At 43.7% G+C, this 9563-nt stretch overlaps 1 protein-coding gene across 1 annotated transcript in view; it reads left to right on the forward strand.

Moving 5' to 3' along the window:
• Nucleotides 1-9031, forward strand: part of LOC144097333 (thromboxane-A synthase-like) — an 83821-nt gene extending 74790 nt beyond the window's left edge. The window contains exons 13-15 of the mRNA XM_077630075.1: nucleotides 329-469; nucleotides 2138-2303; nucleotides 8356-9031. Coding sequence (XP_077486201.1) covers nucleotides 329-469; nucleotides 2138-2303; nucleotides 8356-8433 — 385 coding nt within the window. The 3' untranslated portion in view covers nucleotides 8434-9031. The remainder of the gene's footprint in view (nucleotides 1-328; nucleotides 470-2137; nucleotides 2304-8355) is intronic.
• The last annotated feature ends 532 nt before the right edge of the window (nucleotides 9032-9563 follow it).

Genomic DNA, 9563 nt, shown 5'->3' on the forward strand with positions numbered 1-9563 from the left:
ACTATATTGAGCCGGCTTAAACCGTGTATACGAAGCATCCCAAACGTACGAGCCACTTAGCTGCCGGACGCGTCTCTAGTATTACTAAAATGGCGTCTTTGTCCCAGCTTCTAGTGCAGTCCGGCAGGCTTCACAAAAGGGCTTCGTCCAACTTGGAACCAGCTCTGCGCAGACCGGTTGCAAATAATGTTTTGAGTTGTAGAACGCAGACTTATATTCAATTTGCATTGATTGTTTTCTACACTGCGCCTACCTACGTACGCCATACGATCTAAGCCACCTTCACCATCGTGTCAGCGATGACCTTCTACCTCATTTTATTATGCAGGTTCGTGACACGTGAAGCCGTGGTGGACAAACAATACGACAAAATACGCATCCCAGCCGGCACTGCTATTATGGCGGCCTCTGAATACATCCACAGGGATCCCCGACACTGGGATGAGCCGGAGAAATTCAACCCGGACAGGTAGGGGGCAGCTGAAGTCTTGGGCGCCTTTGCTTGTAAGACATAGTTAATTAAAACCCACTGGGAACATTTTAGTCCTTACAGGCTATCGATCACGCCGGAGCTACTTCACTGCATGCTTGAAGACCGTGAAAGAAGTGTATTTTATTCAACGCGTGGCTAGAAAAGTGTGCGCATTAGTTATCACAAGACACGCTGAACGAGAGGGTCTAGTCGTCGCTGAGTTTTTGGCGACACTGTAAGAGCGTTCCTGGGGCTGTCAACGGGCGCCCCTCCAGTTGGTGCTAGGGCATCGGCAGCAGCAACAGACAGTAGGAGCCCGGTCCTAGATCAATTACTAGCACGGACTTGGAGTGAAAGCCCATTCGCATTGCGCACACCCACGTCTCGAGCAACCGCACACGAGTGCAGGCTCAGAGCTGGCGTAGAGGCCGGCTTCCCGGCTTGCATAACATGAATCTTCTAAAGCGTGTGCCGAAGCTCGACGCTTGAGGACTCACTTGGGTATGTGCCATAGCACGAGATAAATTGAATTTGTTAATTATATCAGGCCTTTCGAATGGCATGTCGGCCGTTCACTTATCGTGTAAATGTGGGTCGCAGTTTTCTGCAGTTAACTACAGAGCTGTAACCCAGGGGACACTTCGTGCCCACGCGTGTGGTGTGTTGTGGGCGCTAAGTGGTCTTAATTTCCTCGGAAAGATTATTGCAAGTGGTTGGTTTAACTTTTGGTTACTGCCGAGCGTCCCGACGCCTCCGAAACGGCAGCCTGTAGTACTGGTGCGCTTCAGTACTGAGAATCCGTCACCTAGTCTTATTGACGTTAATGATAAATTTCTTGACATCTATCCAAAGAGGCGGTTATGCGCCCGAATTCTGATATCCTCCCAGACAATTGAACTTAATACTTGTCACCGGTAACGTGATTATTTCATAGTATGCAGCGGACGACATTCATTACCCCTGGGAAGGACCTCACAACCTACGCCGAGCAAAAGCACTTATTGCTATGCGCTGCATGTTAGTATGGCTACATGCTGCCATTTCCCACCCAGTCTGTAGCCCATTTTATTTTAGAAAAACAAAATGTTCACTTGTTCTGGCGCAGGAGGCGTACGAATGCACAGTTTTTGTTTTCCGTTCATATACACGATAGTTTCTTTTTCTTTACCAAGCACACTGCTCCACTAATGCAATGCTTCTAGCGTTTTCGGTACGTCGATAAGTTCATGCTTAGTAAACAATTGATCTATCTGTTCATGATGATGTAGGATTGACGGCTCCTAGCGAGTGTGCAGAGAGCTATAATTTGTAGGATGCAAACTTGAGAATTTCACAGCGCTAGCTGTTAGTGCGAAGGTTTCCGGGCGACGCATGTTCCTCGTCGTCGTAGTAGTAGTGGTAGTAGTAGTAGTAGTAGTAGCAGCAGAAAACTGTCTGTGCCGCTGAGCATGACTTGGAGGATGAGGTCAGGGACCCTGCACGGGCATCTTGGACGAGCTGTATCTCTCCCTGGGTACTCGTCATTACGTGCCAACTACAGCTTGACTTTCGTATTGCCAGTTGTACAATTACAATTCAGTTTATATCATTGCTTATAAACAAACATTCAAATAAACCCTGGACACGCATACAAACTTTCGACGCAACTGTCGCTCTGTCTCGCAGATTCATGCCTGAAAACAAGTCTAAGATCAACCCCATGGCCATGCAAGCCTTTGGCAACGGGCCGCGCAACTGCATCGGCATGCGCTTCGCACAAATAGAGCTGCGGTACACGTTCGCCCACATCTTGCGCAAGTACCGGCTGGAGAAGACAGAGAACAGCGAAAAGGTGGGTGGTGTGGTTGTCGTCGGCAGAAAGGCGTTGCGGCACTGCACACGTCCGGATGCTGCGTGAAAAAAAAAAATATTGGCTAAACTGGGCTACGGCTTAGGTGAAATATTCAACGAGAACCAAGATATCCCTCCGTTCTCTTTCCTTCTTCGCTTCTACTCATTTCCTTCTCCTCCGCCTTCTTCTTCTACCTGTTCTGTCTCTTGGATTGGCTCTTCACTTGGATTGCGGATCTGTACACGAGATACTGCTACTACAACGGGCTTCCGTTACACGACCGCTCGGGGTGGGGTCTCAGTAACGGCTCTCACCATAAAAATGAAGAGACAAAAATCAAATGTAATTGATGCACAGACAAATGGCAAAATAAAATATAACGTAAAAGTTTCGCAAAGTGCGAAACGCTTAATGGACGAAGACAGAAAATACAGAAAGGTGGGACAGGGGATCAACTTTCAACTTTACTGATGTCGTATGAAGCCATGCGTGGTTTTATAGCAGCTGAAAAAAAATCACGTGATGGGCGTATCCAATGGAGAATGAGCAAAGGCGGGCTGAAACGACATGTACAAAGGTGAAGATAAAACGAAACATTTCGCCGCAAAACATATTTATGCGGTGAAAACTTCATAACATCGCTAGCAAATAACAAATAAGAAAGTTTTCCTCAGACACGCCCATTTACCGTTCTTTTTTTTTTTTTTGCTTATCCACCACTTTGTAAGTCCATCGCCATTCTTTCCTCGGCTGTTTTAAACGGATAGCTAGCTTCATGTGGCGTCATTGAAGTTTCAAGTGAGGTTACGCCTTTGTACCATATTTTCTGTCCATTTCTATCTTCATCTATTAAGCGCACACCTATTTCAAAGATCATGAACCTACTAGGCCGTGAAAAAGTCTTACTCCACTACATATCACTGCACATCGCGCACATCCACGTGTTTAATTTTGATGCCGCGAATAAATTATTAATTTAAAAAACTAAACGAACAAAGAAAGTTCATAAATCATATCTCTTTATGCCACGACCGTGTCCACTTGATTTTTTGGACGGAAAAATAATTTATTTACATGAAGCTGCCTCCAACCATGCCAAACTGCGGTGCTGTTACAGACAATTTACCTAATAGTCTGTGTCGGACGCCCATCAGCAGGTGCTTCGCTTCATTTGGTGAGAGTACCACCGTCCTTCTGTAAAATGGAAAGAATCTTCTATATTTTCTTCACCTTGGCTACTGCTTGTGGATTCCGAGCTCGAGGAGCTCGTGCGAGTTGATATGCATTCTAAAGCAGGTGTGGAACTCGGTAGTAGGCGCAGTCTGCCAGATGCCCATCACCAAGTTGCTTTAGCGGCTGCATTAGATAGTGGCCTGGGAGCTCAACTTATTTAGGTTCTATTCGCCAGATAAGGTGGCGACTTACAGAATGCCTTGTTATTCACGTATGCGAGCTACGTGGCTCCCTGGCATTTGTGTCAGCACACGCATGGCACGACGTCGCGGTACTGTTTCAATACTTCGACCTCCGAAGCTTAAGAAAAGTAGTGTAATGGTTTACAATACACTTGGAAACTGCTCTAACGAAGAATTCGGCTGTTTTCCAGAGTGAGTTTTGAGGCATCAAAGTATATTGCTGGGCGAGTTGGTGACAGAACATTTTCGACAAAAACAGCGCAAAAAGATGAGACGAAGGAGGAGCAGACACACACGAGTTTTTATGGCCACTCTTAAGAGTACTGTGGTGCCACTTAAAGGTGGACTGGGCTTTGATCACTTATTTGCTACATTACATTACAGGCCCCACGACTGCACTTTAGCATCCTTCGACAGTGTTCGCTATTTTTAGGCAGTAGAGGATAACTTTTTCTAGAAATTATAGCGCCGCTAACTTTGGTTGTTCAAAAACGTACGGTAAAAAGAAATTAGGAAGTTAGCTACAGGAAGGAGAAAACTGACAACTGCTAAACTTATACTCGTGCTTTATGCAAGTTGAATGTTTTAACTCTAATCACGTTCCTGCTCTTCATCAGTACACTTGCTTTTCAATCCGTAAATCAATGTATCGTGTCATCAGTGCCTGGAGAAGGAAGCAGTGAAATGACAGAGGAAAAAGTAAGTAAGAAAATGCAAAATCTCATCTGAATTACCACGAGGATAAAATATTGGTTTCTGACGCAGTTGTCAGCAGCTCTTCACTTACAGCCAGGATATTTATTACAAAATGCTGCAGTATCGCTTGAGTCAGACAAGGAGTGAGCACGAATAAAAATCACAAGCATAAAAAACATGTCCACAACAACAATAGGCACGAAATACAGCAAATAAACACATAAACAGCTGCAATAAAACAAAATATACGAACAGCTTCGCATATGCATTTTCTTCAAGTTTGCATTAAACGAAACAACACTGGAAGTGCCAGCAGTATGGGTCGGTAATTTATTTCATTCATTTTATTGAAATAAATGAAAAATTTAATGTATTCTTCACGGTCCTGTTTTTCCGAAACATTTTCTGTTTGTCAAAATGTGAGCATGTATGTGAGTTGTGAGGAGCAATGAAGCAGTGAGCGTTATTTAAAAAAAAAACTTAAAAGCTTCGGTACAGATATCACTAATGTAGACATCTCCACTTAGAATTTCTGTAAAAGTAACTTTATTTAACAGCCCGAGATTCTTAAACTGTAATGTTAACTACAAAATAAGAATGAATGTCGCAAAACGGATTTATTCTAGCAAATATCGAGGACTAAGCACTTACCAGCGTTTAAGAACATGCCCCATTTATTGCACCAACTTGAAACTTCTCCCAGGTTCACTACATATTTTACAAAGGTACAAATGGCGCAGTAATCACCGAAAAGCTTCATATTAACATTAGTGTCTACGACATTTACGATATCACTAGCATAAATAAGGAATAAAATTGGCCCTAATACTGAACCTTGTGGTACCCCTGATTTAACCTGCACAGTCTTTGAGCAGTAGTTGTGAACTTGAACATATTGATACCTTTTTTTTTTATAAGCAGGCCCTATTAAAGTCGATTCGTGTACTGTTTATCCAGATGGTGTGAAGTTTCTGCAATAATTTGTCACTAGGACTTTATCAAAATCAACTCACTGACGCGTTATTTGTTAATAATCGCGTATGGAAAGCCACGACATGTGGTAAGCAGCTGCGTCACAGTCGACAAATTCCACCGAAACCCATGCTGGGCGTCTTATAGCATTTCGGTTTCCTCCAGTAATACGGTCAAGAGCAAGCAGATTATTTATGTACGCTAATGTTCTGCAGCTTACTGAGGCAAAGAAAAGTGGATGATTGTAAGAAGCATATTATCGATGATTGTGCATCAATATTGGTATCATGCGAGAAGTCCTCCAGTCCAGCGGAAAAGCGCATTGGGTTAGCGAATCGCTACGAATGACAAAATAGTAGAGCGCGATGCATTCGGAGTACCAGCGCAATACGGGTAACCGCAGGTATGTTATAGGGGTCATCTGCTTTTTTAACATCCAAATTAAGCAGCAAGTTAAAAAATGCCCTCCCGGCCCACTACGACGTCAGGCAAAAAAAAGGACACCTCTGGCTAAGTAACGAGTCGATACAGATTGAAAATGTTGATTTTATTATCTGCAACAGTTATCATTTCGAACTTTAAGCTGTCATCTGTAAACAAAATACAGTTAGGTTTGTTGCCGCTCATGCGCCTCCAAAATTTGCCTGATGCATCTGTGATGAAGTACGTTGTCTAAAGTGATAATGGAGAAATTTGCTTATTTAGCCTTAAACTTGAGCGCAGTGCTTAGTCTTTTGGTAGCTGAATATCGAGACTAGCTTGAGCGCCTCATTCTCTTCAGTTTTCGTTTCATGTCAGTTATCTTCCTTGTAACCTAAGGGTTATGTTTCTTTTTTATCTTGTCAGGAACAGCCGTAGTAACACAATGAAGACAATTTTCTCTCAGTTTGCGCCACAGAACATTCCGATTGAAATATTTTGCGACAATCACGGCCTTGGCTTTGCCAGCGCACAACTGAAAAGGAGCCAAATATTATCTTGTGATCTGATGGCCCTTTCATTAGCTCAGCAGAAGTGCACCTTCTTGCGGAGCTCATAAACATTTATTCAAGAATATGGCTAGCTCTGACAGTAATTTTGGTTAGTGCAGCAACAACTTGAGTTATATTAAAGGAGAATGCAGTGTGCAAAACAATAGCAGGAATGGTAGCGTTCATACCAATTGCGTTCGTGGTTGACCAAATCGATGTTGGGAAGACAAAAATCTCTGATTAAAATTAATTTAGCGTGCTCTGCTCTCCCCAGAAACGCTGAACATAATCATGGAAAACGAACGTCGGCCGTATGAGGCACGTATATCACATCGAAGCAATGCAATTACCGCAGAAATTTATTGTAATGACCACAGCACCGTTGAAACATGGACAAGACGAGGAAAGGACGCAAACACAAGCACTCGCTGTTACTCTTTAAAATGTGCAGTCTTGTAAATTATATAGTGGAATTTGAAGCACTGCTTTATGGGCTTTACCCACGGTTGATGTTGGTGACGGAGACCTGGTTGCATGCTGCAGTGTGTGACAACAAAATTACATCCTGTCGTACAAAATACCTGCCCGTGTTGTCTTGTCCGCGTTGGAGCTGCGCTGTAGTCTTAAGTATTCACAACCAACTAGCCAGCCTTTATGTAGTAAGGAATCTATTTAACGAGAGAGTCTTTCATAGTTAGATATAGCAGGCAATATTGTCGCATTTATGCTAACGACACTTGCAACTGCCCTCCCTTGAAAGCGTCAGTCACCTCTCAGAATTTTGTACGACGCGGGATAATTTTGTTGTCAAACACTGCATCATGCAACCAGGTCTCCGTTAGCAGCTTAACGCGTGGGTAAAGGCCATAAAGCTAAAGCAGAGCTTCAAATTCGCCTATTTAATTTACAAGACAGTACATTTTAAGAGAGCCACCGCAAGTGACGAATGCTATTCCCGTCACACTCGGATGCACCGTTTCGGCCACCCGCCAAGTGACGACCCTAGCTATCATTTCGAGACGTAGGTGGCTGGTTCTCATTACCTCATGCCGTGCCTGCAATGTGACGTACAGCCTATGCATCTAAGCATTTCATAGTAGCAATCTAGCGATTCGTGTTTGACTGAACTATCAGTTCAGAAAAGATAACTTGAACTGCGCGTGCATTTTACACACTCAAAAGGAATAATTACCAAACGCAAGCTCTTTGACTCGTTTTGTGAGTACTTTGTCTACTGCGGTATACGGGCTTTATGAAGAATGTACCCTGCATCTTTGTCCCTGTCTCTCTGCTGTGTGAGATGGCTCTTTCGTCGCGATTCATGCAGCCACAGGCCTCGACGTCGTGTGCTCCTCTTCCGAGATTCGCACTCTGTTATCATCTATAATGATCACTGATTGCACAACATCGTGGACCAAATAAAAGTGTTGCTAATTTCGGACACGACAGTACAATAGCTCTAATGACTGTCTGCGCTTATTCGACTTTTGGGCTGGCGGCAAGCTTTTACTTGATATACTTCCCGCAATAGTGTATTTTCATACGACAGCTATATATATAAAAGCCTCATGGAGAGAAAAATGTCCATGTCATAAAACTCGCCCATTGGCAATAAGAAGTGACGTCACCAGACCGGAAGTGAAATAATTCCCACTAAAGGCATCAACAGCTTCAAATGCTATCGCGCTGCCCGCGCATAAAGAAATTTGGTGTTCCTGCAAATTATTAGCCATTGGCACTGCTATCTAGGTTGTCCCTTTTCTTATGACAAGCACTGTTTCTTGAAAGTTATCTGTCGGCTCGGCCCGTATCCTTGAAGATTGCGGTGAATACTTTGCATTCCCCGTATTAGGGTTTGCGGTCGCGGCTGTTCTTCTGTGTGCATGCCATATAATACGCTACCTCGCCATTTCATAAGCTGATCTGGATCTAGATATTGAATCTTGTGCTCCATTACTGACGTTGAAACATAGCTACCATGTTTTATCTTTCTTCCAGGACCCGCCTCGTATTGAGATGAACCCGATCATCCTGAAGATCAAAAACGGCGTCAAAGTCCGGGCAGTGCCCCTGTGACCTCAGAGACTGGCAGCTTAAAGACGTCACATCTTCAGCGTGGATCTCTATGCATCGCTGCCTAGTTGTCTATGTGCGCCAAATTTGCTTTTTCTTCTCTTTGGCGTTACTCTGAGCACCACTATACAATAGCGGGTACATCTTCCATGCGCGCACCCGGACCGAAGAATTTCAAGGAATATTCGTGCTTATGTTCCCCTTCGTTTCTCTTCCTTAGCCCTTTTTATGCAGCCCCCTAAGAGTAACTGTGCCTATAGCTCTCCCAACGCCACAAAATCTGCCGAGTGTATAAATGCTAAATTAAATCGCATTCCTAGAATAGTAACCCTCGTCTCGAGCATGAAAATCTCATGTGGGCAAGCCGCTATTTCTTGACCCACGCGGTTTGCAAACTGGTGTGAAAGTGAGTTGGTGACAGCGCGCAAAACTGCTTTTGTGCCCGTCATCTGATTTTTTCGGGCTCTGTCGCCTCTTTAGGGTCATGGCAACAGAGAAGCGCCAGTTGCAGACAGCTGTGCATTGCGACAGCTCATATGGCCATAATAGTGTGTAATATACTTTTGAAAATAACCTTGTAATAGATGATGGTTCCGCAGTGTGGCAGAAGCCACTTTCTGCAAATCAATAAAAAGAAAAACAATGACTATGTAGTGAAGTTCAATTAAATAACGAAGCAAAGTTTTCGCCGTGAGAGGGACCTCTGTCCCATGATACGAGAGACGCCATTGCAAATACATTTTGCAGCGGGTGTCGGTAAATTGTCCAGCCGTTTTTAAATTAAGTTTTGAACCTTATGCTGTGAAATACACGTTTTATTTTTCATTCAAATTCAGTTGCCAGGGTAACATTTTCTCAAGTGTCGTTCTGCCGTGCGACGGTAAGTCTCTGGACAAAACAGATGCAAAAACAGTTGCAAAAGAACAAGATGCAAATACATTGAAAAGTATAAGTGACGTGAGATACCGTATACAGGCAGCGTTATATGTCTAGCTGGTTTGAGACCTAGCGCTTGATCATTATACTTGCTTCATGCGTTTGGCTAAGGTTAGCGGTCTCTCAAAGTTGTACCACGAGTCAGAGAGTTTCGAATACGAGGAGTAATACGCCATTGCTTATTCTGGCAGTAGGTA

This window comes from Amblyomma americanum, chromosome 7 (genome assembly GCF_052857255.1).
Source record: "Amblyomma americanum isolate KBUSLIRL-KWMA chromosome 7, ASM5285725v1, whole genome shotgun sequence".
In the NCBI taxonomy this organism is placed as follows: Eukaryota; Metazoa; Arthropoda; class Arachnida; order Ixodida; family Ixodidae; genus Amblyomma; species Amblyomma americanum.